At 40.0% G+C, this 17,842-nt stretch overlaps 1 protein-coding gene across 1 annotated transcript in view; it reads right to left on the bottom strand.

The window, feature by feature from the left end:
• The window catches only part of ACSS3 (acyl-CoA synthetase short chain family member 3), a 50,692-nt gene extending 33,501 nt beyond the window's left edge, over positions 1-17,191 (bottom strand). The window contains exons 1-3 of the mRNA XM_072146503.1: positions 17,045-17,191; positions 12,907-13,452; positions 838-982 (exon numbers count right to left, since the gene is read on the bottom strand). Of these exons, the coding sequence (XP_072002604.1) occupies positions 838-982; positions 12,907-13,268 (507 nt within the window). The 5' untranslated portion in view covers positions 13,269-13,452; positions 17,045-17,191. The remainder of the gene's footprint in view (positions 1-837; positions 983-12,906; positions 13,453-17,044) is intronic.
• Positions 17,192-17,842: the final 651 nt, after the last annotated feature.

Below are 17,842 nucleotides of genomic sequence, written 5' to 3'. Positions count from 1 at the left end.
GCTTTAATCCCTCATCATGTCATTAGGCTTCCTGAAATGCATTCTTGATGTTATAATGGTGCTTCCTTACAAGATAGCAAAAGAGGCATGGTTTTCCTTATCCCATCCAGGAAATCCTATTTGCATATTTCCCAGAATCCCCTAGTGCAGCATCAGTGGCTAGAAGTCTCCACACGGCTGCAAGGCGGCCTTAATTTGCAAGACTCCTCAAGGAGAACTTTTACTTCCTGACCACAGTTAAAAGCCTCTGACTCAGCTAAAACAATTCCCTACACTGTACTGAAGAGAGGCAACCACGTCGAAACAGTGCTGTCTACAGCTGGGAATCTGTTTCTTATGGAACATATAGACTGGCTTGACATTAATTCGACATCATAACAGAAGGCTTTTTGGATGATGTTAAAGGGTCCGCCTTATAAGGTAGCAAAAGATGCAATGTTTTACTTTCCCCATCCAGAAAAATTTGCATGTTTCCCATAATCTCCTTGTACAACATCAATGGCTATAAGTCTCCACATGCCTGCAAGGTGGCCTTCATTGACACCAACTATGGTCAGGTGAGGAACAATTTTCACAAGAAACCAGCCATGTTTCTCAACCAGCAGACAACCCCTTTAATTTAAAAGGGTTGGCCTCCTTCCTGTTAAATTGTTGAAGCTGCTGTTCTAAATTTACTGCTTTCATAGCACTACAAAGTATCCTTTTCTTTAATGGAAACTATGTAGCACATTGCATTGTGTCCTTTCCTACTGACCTATATAAGAATTACACCAAGATGACAGATTTATTCAAGATTGATTCATTTTTATAATTGGTCTCTAGTTTAATGCACTCTACCTGTTCATAGATCTCTTGGTACGTGATAGCTTCCTTGGTGCCTGTAACCGGACTGTCGTGGATAACTGCAACTTGATTCCCTCTTCCACCTTCAATGTGACGATCAACAGCATTGTAACAAACATTAAGTTCTCCACCAATAAACCTAGCATGAAAAAAATCCATATATTATCAAAGTAACAGACAGACAATGTAATAAAACTAAGAGCAGATATTTAGTGTGTTCTGCAGAGGCAATTATCACTGATCACAAGAAAGGGCCCCTAATAAAACATGGGACATTTGTATTTAGGTGTACTCATTGATGCAGAATATCTAGATTGGATTATATGTACAGAACGACAAAAGCTTCTATAAGTACCCTTATGCCTATGGGTCTCCTCTTTGTCACAATTCACTCGCACAAAATCTATAGCAATGCAGCTCTTAAATAATATCTGTCAAGACTCCCATCTGAAGGCAACATGGGCTAGAGAGAGAATTAAGAAATTATATGTAGTAGTATGTGTAGTATTTTCATTAAGGAAACAGAGAAACCTGGGCCATCGGTCCTTACCAAGCTTTTACTGTGCAAGGTTTAGTTACAGTGCTTAATACTGCATTTGAAGGAGACAGAACTACAAACAGGTCATGTAAGGTCATGTGGTGGAGCTCACTAGAACTCTGTGACAGATTTAATAGTAGGGCGGCCTGCTATTGGACCCCAACGCAACCCATTCTAAGATAACAGTACACAAATATCCCTATACAGGTAGTCCCTGGAATATGCATAAGCTAGGTTCCATAGGTGTGTTCTTAAGATGAATTTGTATGCAAGTCGAAACTGTATTTTTTATAATTTTAGTTACAGACAAAAAAATTTTTGCCTCAGTGACAATTGGAGTTTTAAAATTTTTTGCTGTGATGGAACCAAGGGTTATCAGTAAAGCTTCATTACAGACACTTTACAGCTGATCATTGCAGCCTGTGACTATAGTAAAGCATTCAGAGAGGTTCACCAGAGGTCACAGTGGGCAGAGGGGTCCATCTCTAACTAGGGGTCGCCTGTAAGTCGAGTGTCTTTAAGTAGGGGACCACCTGTATTGCAGCCCTCCTATTTTATTTGAGTAGGATTTTTCTTAGAATGACTCTGCTACACAGAGTAGATTCATGTGGCATGTTATGTTACTAGTGTAGCATACCAGCAGCTCCCTGCATCAACTGGATGCCATCAAGAGAGGTAACAGAGGCTGCAATACACATTAGTGGGTCGATCATGCTACAATCAAACAACTTTTCTTCAAAGGCCTGTGTAAGGTTCAAATGCCTTTACACGAAAAGAAGATAAAATTTCACCTGATCCAATCAATAGAACAATCAATTATTTCGTAAACTCAAAGTTTGACCTAATTAACTCTTCCTTATCCATTTCAGTTTGCTGAGTACTAGATGTTCAATTATGAAATCGTCTACTGGGAGAACAAATGTAAGGAATGAAAGTAAAGTAGTTAGAATTATTGATAACCCAATTGCTCTGCATATATTAATACATTGATCAAATCAATTCATCAATGTAGATAGAAGCAAAAAGAGAAAATTGTCCTAAATCCTAGTGAAAGAACTTAATGAGCAGTGGGAGAACGACTTTACCTCCCGATAAAAGGCTTTGCTGAAGTAAATACATCCCAGGAAACCCACATCCCCAAGGACTGAAGTTTTATAAAAATGACTACAATTAGAGCCGGCAGAAACATGTCAATTAACATAATGAATAGGAAAGTACATTCTGTATATTCCAAACTAGTTATTTGGGTAGGTTTTTAATCACCTTTTGAGATTTTGGACCCTTCTGTGTATTCATCTTGGAAGGAATAATTGTCTGCATTGACTTGTTTATAACGCTTTGGTAAAATACATTCTGGCTGAACAATTACAAAGCACAGCTCCAGCAATATGGTCAATTTAATAATGTGTGTATCTCCAGTAGAAATCATTAACAGTATTTATGTGGTCATATTGCTGCCAACTAAAGTGCTCAAACAATATTAGCAAATGCATGAGGCTTGTGTGCATCATTAAGGGAGAAGAGAACAGCAAAGAAGCTCAATATATGTGTTAACAGTCAAAATGTTGTTAGGTAAATACATAAAAGTCAGGTACTTCCACCAAAATCTCAACAACCACATATAAAAGCACCTTTTGAATACATAAGGCTTGATAAGCATATGCCCCACAATATAAGGATTGGATTAACCAACAAGCAAATAAACAGGAAGGTTTCATGACAAAAGTTATACAATGTTTAAAGCATATAAAAACAAAAAAACTTCTAAAGTTTTAGCTCTGCTTTAATCTAAAGGAAATCTTCCATAAAAATCAAGCATGGATAAACCAGGGGCACTTACACATACCATATATACTAGAGTATAAGCCTAGTTTTTCAGCACAAAAAAAAATGTGCTGAAAACCCAAACTCGGCTTATACTCAAGTAAAAAAAAGGTTTTATCAGGTTTTTGTGGTAAAATTAGGGACTTATACTTGGATCGGCTTATACTGGAGTATATACGCTAGATCCAGGCACAGAGATTGTGGTAATCTTCTTATATTTGGGTCTCCTGCCTTCTTAAATCAATTTTAAACATGGGCTATAATCCAGAAGGGCTTTGGTTTGCATTACCAGAGCCCATCCATGCTGTATCTTTATAGGCTATTACACGGTCTCCTCCCCTCTCCATCAGCCTGATGTAATCACAAAGCAGCCAATGATGTTTCATCCGATGGTGGGCTGGGGGGGGGGGGTGTTGGAATAAGTGATCCTAACACAGTGTAAGCTACAGTGCCAAGGGGCTCTAGAAATGCTCCCAGAGCCCTTCTAGTTCATTAGTATTTTAAAAGGTGATTTTTAGAAGTAAGGAGTCCATGGATAACAAATATAAGAAGATTACCACAGTCACAGTGCCAGGATCTATGAGTACTTGTCCCTGATTTATCGTGATGGATTTTGATGGTAGATTTCCTTTAAGGTCTTCAAACATACATTTTGATGGTGTGTTCACTCTTCATTTTATTATACATATTTAAACAAATTCTAAAAATAAAGCAGTTTAATCCACATGGCAATCTGCAAGTCAAATAGCTTGAAATTTCATGTTACTTGGAGATGAATAATGGACCGTGGTAAAGAGGCAAACTAGTTAAATGATAACCCTCTTGACCTCTATGAAAGTTTTCTAGGCATGCTTTGTGACCTGTACATTGGTCATTGTGTAGCGAATGGCTGCATTCCCAATGCAGGTTAACTGATCTAGATTTTGTGGCCAAAAGAATGTGTGGATCATAATGGGCGAGGATGTATAACTGATAAGTGCTGCTCGTCCTCTTCACAGCCAGAAAACAAGTTAAGATGTGACCACCACCATGGTTTTGAATTATGGATTCTGTGGTTTATCCATGCGTTTACAGTATGATAGCCATAAAGTAGGCTGAGTAGAAAGCACTTGGTGGTGAAATTTGGCAAGAGAGGGTCCACCAGACTATGCAGCCTCATCAATGGTGCACCAAAATGCTCATATGTATTCACTACAGATAAGAATGAAGATTACTTTGAATTCAGGCCACAGATTCAACAAACATGGGATTTCATACAGAACACATCACCTTCAAGGACACATGTAGTTTATATATTACCCAGGAATCTGACAGAGTGCCTTCAAAGTAATAACCTCAAACCGATAAGTAATCTTGATGTAGTGTTAAACACTCCAACTCCTTGCCTGCATAAAAGCAATTTACATCCCACTTCAAAGTTGATTTTCTGAATGATGCCACCACACCAGGCCATGATAGAAACATCATCTAGAAGCTGCTCAGCTGCAGGACAACATACTGCTAGTATTTTATTAGGCCAATTTCTGATGATGGGTTCGCTTTAACTCCCTAACCCCATAGGCGGAGGAGGTTTAAAAGAAATTATAATCACAACCCTAATTCTATACCTATATATCTTTATACCTAATAAGTCAAATGGCTGATATTATGCACAGTTTCCTTTCAGAGTTACCGACTCTCCTTTTCCAATGCACCAGCAGTACACGTGAATGGAACAGGATAAACATATCTTACTTCATTTAAAGCCAGGACATTAAATGTATGATAAGGCAGCACAAGTTTTCTTGTTCTCAAGGTGAAGCTAGGCGTAGTATATAGAAGAAAGATCATGATGGAAAGGTTGAAAATATATTTTTCCCCTCTGAACCATATACAAGAGTGAACATAAGATAAAAGTTTGCAGTAAGGCTGCATTCACACACATGTATGGGGGACGTATATATACGGCCGATATACATCCCCCATACACTTCTATGGGCTCATGGCATGGTACGGGAGCGGTACGGTGCCGCACGTGTGCACATGTCCTATCTTTTCCCGTATTACGGCGCCGTGGCCCATATATTCCTATGGAGAGGGGCGGGGGTGCGGCAGGCAGTGTGCATGTAGCCTAATTCTATTTAACCTGTTTTTTGGGTACTAAATAGCATATGTTAAACTATATGCATATGTTACATTTCTTATATGTAAATTAACTACAGGCTTCTGGGGCATGAAGTAGCCCAGTTGATCAGGGGAGTAACTAGGAGAGGAAAGGCCCCATAGCAGACTCCCCCCACCCTTAAAAAAATATGCATATTTCTATAATCACATATGTGAGTTACAATCACATGCATTTATACACTCATATACCCACACATTGATATACATACACATAAAGCATATAAACACCATATACACACACACAGAGCATAAACATACATTCCGTATATATACACAAATACAGAACCATATACACCCAGGCAGTACATCACATATGCACAAATATACAACAAATGCACACAATACCATACACAGACATACAGCCAGTATATAAATATTATACACATATAACAGCATTTAAACACCCAAAACACGAAATGGCTGGGCCCCTCACACTGTGGGCCCCATAGCAGCGGCTATAGCTGCTACCCCTGTAGTTAAACACCTGTAGCCGAGTGCTTATTTGACTCCTTCTCCTCTGGAGTATGTGCAGAGCTCTAAAGAAACTGGCAGTGAGCTGGAAGTTGTCATGCATGCATAGGCATGGACAGAAGATCCGAAGAGCGCTGCTGGGGGACCACAGGGAGGAAGCACTTCAGAGGCTACTAGGGCATGGAGTAGCCTTAGTTCCCGGTGCTTTGTCAGGCTACTATAAGCCCCTGTAGCCTCTGCAGTGCCTCCTCCCTGTCCGTCCCCAAAGCACTCTTCGGGTCTTCGGTCCATGCCCACGCATGCATGATAGCTTCTGGCTCACTTTGAAGCTCTGTGCATGCTCCCCAATTTACATAAAATACAGTTATAGTTTTTATTTAGTTAGATAGGGCAGAAAGATTAGCTAAAGACAGTTTAGGGCTTAATACACAAGGAGGAATCTACCATCAGGAAGTATCTTAGTATCTGATGGTAGGTTTCTCTAAGCACACAACAAATGTTTAGCTATTATATTATTTATCCACAATATTTGTTATGTATAGCAGAGTTACCATATATATTCATGTATAAGCCAAGTATTTCAGCAAAATTTCAGAAAAAGCCCTACTTGGCTTACATTATGGTATATAATGCTCAGGGTACCTGTGTAGCAGCGCGTCCATGTCCTCTGCCCACGTACACACTAACATGCAGCAGAGTTGCCACCTGACATCATACTGTGTGTGCAGGCAAAGTACATGGACCCCTCTTTGACCGCTCTACTACACAGGAACCCCAAGAGAGAAAAGGTGCTGTTGGTAAGTACCAAGTTTATTTTTTTAAGTAATGGTGTGGGAGGCTGCTGGCTAGCTAATATTTGGGGGAGGCTGCTGTGGGGCAGCTTTGACAAATGCAGTTCTCACCCTAGGCTTATACTTGAATCAATACGTTTGCACAGTTTTATGTGGTAATATTAGATGCTTATATTCAAACATATACAGTACTGCATTATTAAGGTTCACTATGCTGTATTTGGGAAAGTGGTATCAATTCTACTACTTTGGTATCTGGTCAGTTTGTCCATTACCATATAACAATTATATGGCATTTGACAACAACATATGGTATTTGAAGCAGATTGTTTAAGTTATACGAGTTGTGAGATGATATCCTATACATTAAACCCGTTTTTTACCAAATCCTGCAAATGCTTGAGTAGATCAAGGTTAGAAGCCCCCATTCGAGAAAAAAAATCAAGTGGCATCCAATAGAGGCATGGCATCTGAGATATGCACGATGCTACAGTAACCAATAGGAACATCATACCACTACAGAGTGATGTAAAAATCTAAACCCACTCGGAATACAGGTAAAAGACATTTTTTTAACCACACTGTGGAAATAACAAGCATCCAAATCTAAAGCTTTGCCAGAATTGATCCCAAGCAAAGCAGTAAATCTACAAGTGAATCAAGCTGTTGCAGTGTCCTAGTGTTGCAAGCAGGAGCTTTACGAGTCCACTGGATTGACAATGGGCTATCACTAAGGGCGCCATCCCTGGACCTTTGTGGTGGGCCCAGATACCTGATCCCTTGGTGTCCTGAACCAGTGTAAGAGAATGGTCGGGGGGGTCGCTCGGAGGTCAGGGTGGGCGGAATAAATACAATGTCAAAAACAGGCAAAGGGTTTGAGGAAGGCAGAAACAATCTGAAAGAAATTACACCAAGCATAATATTGAGGAGCCATTGGTGAAACATGTGGAATCAGTAGAATTAAATGCACCATACAGCAGGACTATACTATGTAGGAACTTTTGCTCGGTCATTGGTAAAGAGAATAAATAGCCACAGGTGAGCACCGATAGTCTGCGGACCAGCTTGTGCGTCCCCAACCTGGCCCCAAGATGCTGAGAGAGCCGGATCAGGCCCTGTGGGAGCTGATGAAGAAGGAACTGTGGAAATGGATTGCAGATGCAGTAGATACAGGGCACGGCTTTGCCTAGAAAGGCAGATGTAAGTAACCATGCAGCAGGGGATATGACAGGGAGTGACACAAACTCAAAGTCCAGTTCTCAACCAAAATACAATTATATTGCAGGACCTCATGAGAGTGATGTATACAAACCACTACCTAAAACTCTCAATAACCTGAAGCAACTGTATAAAAAAAGGTAGTCAAACTTCAACCAGACTGATGAGAGACACACACAGAAAATGATTACCTGAAGTTATTAGTTGATAAATGTGGTTCTACAAGGTATTGATTTGTGGGCTGTACTCAGTTTTAAATTCATTTTTATTTTGGCTAAATTTGGGGTAAATAATTACAGTGTAATTTATTGACATGCTGTTAATCTGAGATAGCATTTACCGAATAGCAAGCCTTTCTAGAAGATTTTCCGATTGGGTCTCTAAGCAAGAAACCATATAATTCAATAGGGAGACCAAAAAAGCGACAATGGCTTGTACAACTGACAGGTCATTGATAAGGTGATTCTCCTAATAGAAATACAAGGACACACCTTGAGGTCTTTCTTTGCTGGCCATAAAACCATCAGCATCATACAAATACATTGCTCAGTTTACCAATTGTTTTCATAATGTTGGGCAGTACAATATGGATGTGTGCAGATGCTATAGCTTGTAGCATACTAAGATACAGGCGGTCCCCTACTTAAGAACACCTGACTTACATACGACCCCTAGTTACAAACGGACCTCTGGATGTTGCCAATTTACTGTACTTTAGCTTTAGGCTACAATAAACAGCTATAACAGGTGTCTACAATGAAGCTTTATTGTTAATCCCGGTTCTAATGACAATCCAACATTTTTAAAATCCAATTGTCACAGAGACCAAAAAAAATTAGCTTGGGGTTACAATGATAAAGTATACAGTTCCGACTTACATACAAATTCAACTTAAGAACAAACCTACAGTCCCTATCTTGTATGTAACCCGGGGACTGCCTGTAATCTGTTTAGGCCCTGAACTAGAAATTTCCAAATACAATGATGATGTCTGCTTATGGGACACAAAGTTCTTACATCGAATAATGGCATCAGTACATGCCCATTGGTAGCGTATCAAGTACGGATTCTAATTTAACAATCCCTTTAATGACTTTTACTAGGTTTATGTTATGAAGGATCCAGAAGCATTTCTGTAGTTCTCTTTGCAGTGGTTGCTGCTAATAAAACATTTGCAATTCATATTACACAATCATCTCTTATCACTGCTATTTATAATACTCATTTAACTGGTTGTGAAAGCCTGCAGTATAATACTTTATTATACGTTATATGGCTGTAAACGCTGTTATTCAGATTAAGGCAGGAACCTAGTAGAGAAAGGGAGGAATTATAGGGGAAGGGCACCTTTGGCCCATTTCCTTCAGAACAAAACTTGTCACAACAGCCACATTATTTATTTTGCAGGTACAAGTAAAAGGACACATGTACTTATTCCATATCAGCACCTTGTGTATAGTGCCTTTCACCTACAGGGATCAGTATGCTAAACATTCACATTCCAAGTGTAAGAGATCTATTGGTTACTACTTACTAGAAAAACAACTAAGCTCCCTACTGGATGTATAGTCAAAGCACTAGCAGCCATTCGAGTCCTAGAAACTTGTGACTCGGTAAATTATGACTAAGCCTATGCCATGTGTTGCTTTATTTGCTGCTTACTAAGACTAAGTAAATGTGGCATCACAATTAGTTGAGAGAGAAACCCATCATTCAGTAGTGGGAGAAGCCCACATCTCATAAATATGCCAAATTTCACTTCAAGGGCATTACAACTATTAGACTGGAACAACATGTTTACATGTATATGTCATCAATGCGTTGGAAATTTGTCCCATACGCCAAGCATCTTTAAGGTTCAGATTACACCAAACATGAAGCGATCAGAAAAAGGAGTCCTCCCATACATTGGGTCTAGGTAGACAGACTCCCATTGAACCGACCATTATTTGCAATCCGGTATCTAAAACGGTTTGTACCAACTTTTCAAGTTACCATATCCACAGGATACAAATGATCGGTGAGGGTCGAACTGCTGGGACCTCCACCAATCATGAGAACAAGGCCCTAGCAATACAGCAAACTTGGGTCCTGTTCTCAGTCCTGTTCACTTTTTTGAGTGACATAGGTAGCCAAGTGCTGTACTCTGCAATATCAGTCTTTATTATGTGGAATTCTGGGGATGCCGTTCTTGTTATGAGCGGGGGTCCTAGCAGTCAGACCATCAGGGATCATCTTGTTATCAAAGAAATCCACAGATACAGCTCTTGTAAAAGTAAAACCATCTTCATTGGTCGTTACATGGCATCCAAAAAACAATGAACAGGTATACCGGTGGACTTTGACCTGTATACAGTTCATTGCTTTTGGATGCTGTGTAAGGACCAATAAAGGCAGTTTTACCTTTACAAGAGCTCGATCCGTGGATTTCTTCGATTGACAGTGTACCCAGCAGTCGGGTTGGATCTGTGTTTCATAAAGATATAGCCGCAGATCTAGGTGAGCTGGAGAAATTTCGATCCATCATCTTGTTATCCCCTATCCACAGTATAACATGAAAACTTTGCACAACCTAAAGTCTGTATATAAAACCCACCAGATGTGACTAGTTCTGAATAGTAAAGAGACAGATGGCACACACCACACTCTAAATTGCAGCTTCCCATCAGGGGTGCACCGGCCACGAGGCAAGTTTAGCCTCTTGCCCAAGGGAGCAACATCTGCAGCGAGATAGGGGGCAGTATCAGGGCCACGTACAAAGCAAGACCTGACACTTAAAAATGTCACCATGGGCGTGATGCACTACATAGAGAAGTAACATACTAAAAAAATAACCTGATATATTACTACTGGATGGGGAGGAGGGGGCGCCTTTCTATAGCTTGGCTCGGGTAGCAGACAGTATTGGTTCTCCAGGCAGGTCAGGAAGATGCACATAGAACACTGCATTTTCTTTTTTTTTTTTTTTTACAAACACCTACTTGTATGTTTGTGACAAACATACTGAAAATGATAAATTTGAGCAAAATTGAGTTTTTTTCTACAATATTATGTACAACTCTATTGGCAGCCCTGCTTAGATATACATACATAATTTATCAGAAGTCTCTGAAAGCAGAACGGTCCTAGTTGCCCATAGCAATCAGAGCTCAACTTTCATTTCCCCACAGCTCAGGTCCGATTAGCTTCCATTGGCAACTAGAACAGTTGCACCTCAGACACTTCTGATAAATCTCACATATTATATATTATTTCTAATATATACATGTTCACATATCTCCACAATATAATCTATCCACATCCTTCATTGTGTTGCATGCACAGCATCTTAATCCACAAAGTCGTACATTCCCTAATGATATACTGCTGACTAGTATGCCTGTATGTAATTTCAGTATAGCATACACTATATGCACTTAATACCACAAAGCTACTGAGATTCTAGTTTGCACCTGCTGCAGTTCTTCATCACTTATTTCTATAAAACTGATGAGGAACAAACTACTCCCCTGAAAGGGCTGCAGAGCACAATTTATCAATGCCGGGCTGCTTATTGGGTTGATCAATTTGGTATTGTTCACTATGAGATAGCTTTGCCCTTCTGTGCCACTCTGTGTATATTTGTGGCTTTGTGTTCTGAAGGTCTCGATTACAGCGTGCTCTGTGAAACATATCCGGAATTTGTGAGGATCCTGGAAACTTGCCAAGCATCATGGTGGCCTGCTGCTTACACAGTCAGGAAGAAGGGATTTTCTTTTGCTATTAAACAGAGCGTTATAATAGAAAACTGACCACATATCATAATCACCCAAGTGATATACATGCACACACAGTGGTTCAGATTTATAAAACAATGTATTAGGTGCACATGCCCCGGATTAATTCATTTGGGACGGACCTTTTTAATAAGCAGCAACAAAGCAGGGGTCCAAAAAGTGGTATGGGGGAGACTTCTAAAAGTTTCTAAATGAAAAACTAAAATGAAAACATATTTTCTGCAGAGGCTTCACTAAAAATGATATAGAGCATTATGCAAGTGTATAGTATTTTAGCAAACACTAGTCACCACAAATGGTCTGCAGTAATCCACAAAATATCTTTAAAGCTTGGATTTCACCTATTAACTTGCCAAGCAGGGTTGGAACGGCCCAATGGCGTACCGATGAAAACACCGTCGGTACACTTGATGATGCTCTCTGCATCATCATTGTTCCCCTGCTGCAGCTGTATGTAGAGGCCGGCAGGCATGCCGGTATCACTGCACACAGCAGTAGTAATGGAAGAAAAGACGTTCAAAGCTGCTGGGGAACGGGAAGAGATGAGTATATGATGTTTATTATTTTTTAATTGAAACATGGAAAGAAGGAGTAGAGGGGGGCCACAATATAAAGTGGAGATATTGGGGGGCGGGGGGGGGGGCACAATATAAGGGGGAGCTGGTGGAGGCACAAATTGATTTTAATATGTCCTAACTAATGCTGGACCCTATGTACAGTACATGCTCACATAACGCGCTTGAATTGCGGCATAAAATGTTCAGCTCTAAACACATCTGCTTTGAGGGAGAAGATTTCAAATGCATTTTAAAATGTCATTCAATTGCATCTTGTGAATATGGTCCTGGTAAATTCCCCTCATGATAGTAACAAAGGAGGGAAAGTGTCACTTGCACAGATTTTATCAAATGTTACACAACATTTAATAGATTTTGCACACATGAAATGCTTATTTGCCGAAAGGTTACTCCATTTTCCCTCAACTAGAATGAGACTGCAGCAAATTTGATAAATTTAGTGCACCGGGATCTTTATATGCCCCCATCACCCACAGTTGAAAAAAAATTCATGGCGTTTTCATATTTTTACTGCAACAAAACCAAACTAACTGAAAACCTGGTTTTAGATTAGTAATCTGCATTATTCAGAAAGTCCCTTTTCTAACAATAAACCATCAGCATTAAAGTCCCCCAAACACTTTCAATTCCTCAGCAGCTCATACATCTGTGAAACATCACACAGCAAACAGGTAAAGTGTATTTTCTTGTAAAAAGGCACCTACCATTCTGTAAAGGGAGGGTTGGAGTTGTCCATAATTCTAGTCCATGGCTTAAACCATGCAATATTTTCTGCTGCCCTCCCCCATACTCTTTCAGGGTCTTGCACTGAAGCATTGAACACCTGGTCATAGTTCTGGAGACACACAGAGGAATAGGACCTGCTGAGATGTTTGCAGTTTGTGACTGAGCAGACAGGTTGGGTCCTGATCCTTGCACAAAGTTGGGAAGAATTCCTTTGACAACAGATTTGCCCCTTGATTCCTGTCCTGTTTGTGTTGAGCCAGCCTGGTATACTAAAAGCATTCTTCTTCAGTCCGCCTTGTTTCACAACACGTCTTGAGACCCATTGTATACCAAAGTACATTTTCTAAAGTTGCTGTTGACTTTTCGGGAAAGAGATGCGAGTTTAGTCAGAGGGCAGGGATTGTTGGAAAACCAGCTCTGGATGTTCACTCTTTGCAGAGCGGTGCCGCACTGGAGTATGTTCCCTGGAAAGAGGCTTCTTGGAATCCTGAACAGGTTTTCCTGACACAGTAGATTCCTAGGAACTAAAAATTGCACAATGTTATATTTGGTTACTGGCAAAGCATATAATGGCTGAACTAGTTGTTCATTGACGGATTGCATAATGAGCTATACTTTTGTGTATGTATACAATAAAACCTCTGCCTTGTCCTCTCCTTTATTATACTTATAGGTCGAAAGCTACAATGACATATCGGATACTGTTATGATTACTTGTATTAATCTTTTACACAGTGCTACAAGCCACTGCAGATTTGATGCCGTTGGTTAGCTGCTTTCCTATATTGAGCCAGCAATGTGGGTATGAAAAGCAGAAGCAAAAGTGGTAGACATATTTTCAACTTGGAAAAAACACACAATATACAAAAAGTCAAATACAGGCAGTCCCCTAATTAAGAACACCTGACTTACATACAACCCTTAGTTACAAACAGACCTCTGGATGTTCAGGTTATGTTATACTGTAAGTTAGGTGAGCTGCAGACAAACATGTTCAGCCTGTAACTTGTATGTTGGTCCATTCCCACAGACAGAAAACATTTCAGAGGGCGGGATTATGACATGGGCATCATTCAGAAATATGATGCAAGGACTCTGTGTGCCGGCTGAAATGAACTGATATTGTGTAAGCTCTGTCAAAAAAAAAAGGGCATTTTTCAAGCTGTTCTTGATAGACTGTGCAGAATAAGCCTAATATCAGGAGTAGGGGACTGAAGTCAATTATAATTTATTTTCATGACCTTCATATGAAAGCTATTGAAGTCATGTCACTAGAATTTAAACCCCTCACACCAGTCATACCTTCTGGTAAAGGGTTAAAAGTCCTCTACATATCACCTAAAATTATCCGCCACAGTCTTTTTAGCCCTTTTCTGGTATGCAAATGCATAAAGAAGAGTCAAATTCTGAAGAGAAGAGTCAAACTTTCTCCAGGCTGCAAGTGAACCACGCCTCTTTTTGATTGTCATATGTGTCTTTCAGATCTCATCCTAAGCTGACAAGGATGTCCTCTCCATGTCCTTATTAGAATGCTGTCCCTTTTGCCGAATTGTGTATTCAGCAGTGAGCACTCTTTGGGAAACTGAAGATTTTCTCACCATTTCACGCACCCATGATGGGCAGAGCTAAATGGCTGTGGGTGGAGCCAATTGACATAGGCAGAAAAAAGTTTGGGGAGTGATGTTACTGGTGGGTGGAGGCAGATTTAGGCTGGGGACTCTGCCTTTGTTGGAAAGTGCAGTGCACATTGGTGGGGATGAGTAAGGTTTATTGTGTCCGTTTTCAATAACAGGTTCCTTTTAAATCTTGCAGAGCTTGATGGTACTTCATTTTCCTAACCCCTTTCCTTGCAGAGGATGGGCAAAATTCTTCATTTGTGCAAAACTTTTTTGCCCAAATGGAGTAGTTTGAGTAGAGAGAGGATTTGAGCCTTTTTCTATGCGAAAATTAGCTTTCATACATGTCCCAAACTTATACTTTAGAGCTTTTACATCTCAAACGTTCACTTTTAACAATGTGTACATGGAATATCACATTTGTTTGTAGTTACATTATTATCCGGTCTTTAAAATGTGAGCTGACTTACTCCACTTTGCACTTCGAATTTATCATGCAAATCCAAATTTTATAGACAGATTTATGAGTGCAACTTTTCAAAAAGTCGCAAAGTGGCACATTGATCATAGACTGGCATAGAGGGGGGAGGGAAGTTGCATTTCCGATCTCTGAGACGAGAATTGTGACTGCAGATGCAGTGGAAACGCAATGTAAACTTAGCATGTAATCAAGGCTAAAGCCAGTGGAAATGCAATGCACAACGTGACGAATCGCATCATGTGAATGTTCCCTGAGATCCTGTCACATGTAGCAATTTATCTTCGTTTAGAAACAGAATCAAAGAGCATGAGGGGAGTGCAACGGCCGTATTACATATGTTCTAGTTCATTTTTATTTTGTCACAGCACTTTTGTGATTAAATAACAAAAACTAGCAGAGCATCAAAAATAGCCATGATTTCATCATTTATCCTATCTAGATGTTGTGCTGCGCCTTCACAGTGTAGCAGTGTGTTTTTTTTTTTTTTAATTTTTAAATGACAGCACATGACTGTTATGCGACTCATGCTATTTGCACACATTGCGGTTTGTCATGTGGAAAATACACATCCGTATTCACATTTGAAAAACTGAACATGTGGATCCATCCATGATGAGTTTGAAAAAAAAAAAAAAATCCTATGTGGAAAATCTGCATTAAGAAATTGGATCGCAAAATAGACAATTGTATGACATTATGCATTAGAAATGCATATAAAAAACTGTCATATTAGATGTGTATTTTACACATGACAATCCACAACATATGCAAATAGTCTAAGTGCTTAGGGTGCACACATTAGGGCTTATTTACTAAGCTCCTGCTGGCGCATTTCCGTCGGGTTTCCTGACGTTTTCGGGGATTGCGCCGGGGATTGCATTGCATGCAGTCGGATTGTGTCGCAATCGCGCCGGTTTTAAAAAAAACAGAAATCAGGGGCCGGGCCAACGGATTCGGACAATGCACAGGATTTAACATTTAAAATTGTGTCGCAAGCCAAGCACTTACATGCACCAGGAAGAAGAAGGTGAACTCCTGCGGACGTGATCGGGGAAGCGACAGATGCAGGATATCTGGCGCACGCGGGTAGCGAATCCCGGCAGACTTCATCCTCCTTGGACATTCCGGATCATGGATCGCACAAGGACCAGGTAAGTAAATGTGCCCCAATGTTTTGGTTGCATTTTCATTGCGCTTTGAAACACATTGTAGCAGCGAAGGAAAAGCGATTTGCCTAATTACAATACTGTTACATTTGCGTTTACAAAACGCATTGCAAACATGATGTTAATGCATGTGTTAAAATCTCATTAACAATTATAACCTTTCCTCTCAGTTGTAATGTGTTTTAAAACGCAATGAAAACGCAACCAAAGCGCAATGTGTGAACACACCCTATTGGTGTGTTCATACATTCAGTTATTCAGATGCAGTTTTTTGATGTCAAAACCAGGAGTAGAGTGAAAAAAGAGGAGGAGTAATACCTCTCAATGATATTTGTTCACCCATTATGATGCCGCTTTTGGCTGTGAAAACTGCATCTGAAAAACTGAACTTATGAACGCAGGCCTATACATGCACTTGAATTCTGTTTAAAAATGCAATTCAAGCGCAACATCTGAATGTGGCCTACTGTGCCGAAATGACTGTCTCAGCCTCATGTGGGCTAAATCTTTGTATAACCAATAGTGAGACAATTTGAATCTGTTGTAGTGTTCCACGACTAATTTAGAACTACAATTACCAGCAATGAGCAAAACTAATCTAGGTATGATTTGTGTAAGCAGTAGAAGACTATGTAAAGCGCTGCAAACATGACCCTATATAAAGATTAATTATTACTAATAATTCATCATTAAGAGGACTAAGCAATCAGAGTGTGCAAATTTACCATAAGCTGTAAACATTGTAAACTATACATTGTAACGTTGTAGTTTAGTATAAGAAACAGCTCTACGGGTCTTCTGCAAACATCTGTTATAGTTATGAAAAGCAAACACGGAACTGAAAGAAACCTACCAGAATGTCGCTGGCCAGTGAATAGTTGCTTTTCTAAAGAAGTTCCACCTCCTTATTCAGTTGTCAGGGGGTGTGGTGGGGATGTGGAGAGGCAGGATAGAAAGTTTAACTTGTGCTGAGCACAAGGATCATTGTATCGAGCACATTCTTGCCATCTAGCTGCAGGGCCTGCAGAAGAGGAAAGTGTTAATCTAATACTGTATAGTCAGATTCTTCAGGATCCCCAGGGCTGCTAAGAAAGCTGTGTTAAGATTCTTTTCTCACTCCCATGTTTGTTTCATCTTGAAAATAACGTGTACAAAGTCTCAGCATTATATGTCATAACTTTAATGAATAAAGCCCTGTTGATACCAGTTTTTGTAATGAAAATCAAGTCTTACTCTTACTGGCTTCCATGAGACACAGATTCGCACTGGTTCAGACCGAGCGCCATATTTGACTTTCAAATTGAGTCGCATGCCCAATGTTAAAGATGCAACACAAAAAAGATGGTGAACTCTGTCAGAGCATTGCCTGGAAGCGACATATTCATGATTTCTGGTGCACAATCTTAGTGAATCGTCGCACGCAGAATTATACAATGCACTTTTAGTGAACTCCAGTGACTTTGTAAGTAGATGTGCCCCAATGTGTTTTAATTGCAGTTTTGAAACACACATCAGGAAAATTGCATCCTATGAAAGCATATGTATTTCACCATGCGTCTTTGATGCATTCTCATTGCAGTTTTGAAATGCATTGCAAGCGCATCTAAAGAGCAATAACAATGCAACATGTGAATGCAGCCTCAGGGGCCAT

The sequence above is a fragment of the Engystomops pustulosus genome, chromosome 4, assembly GCF_040894005.1.
Source record: "Engystomops pustulosus chromosome 4, aEngPut4.maternal, whole genome shotgun sequence".
NCBI classification, from domain to species: Eukaryota; Metazoa; Chordata; class Amphibia; order Anura; family Leptodactylidae; genus Engystomops; species Engystomops pustulosus.
The sequence above is the reverse complement of the archived record's forward strand: the minus strand, read 5'-3'. Positions and strand labels throughout refer to the sequence as shown.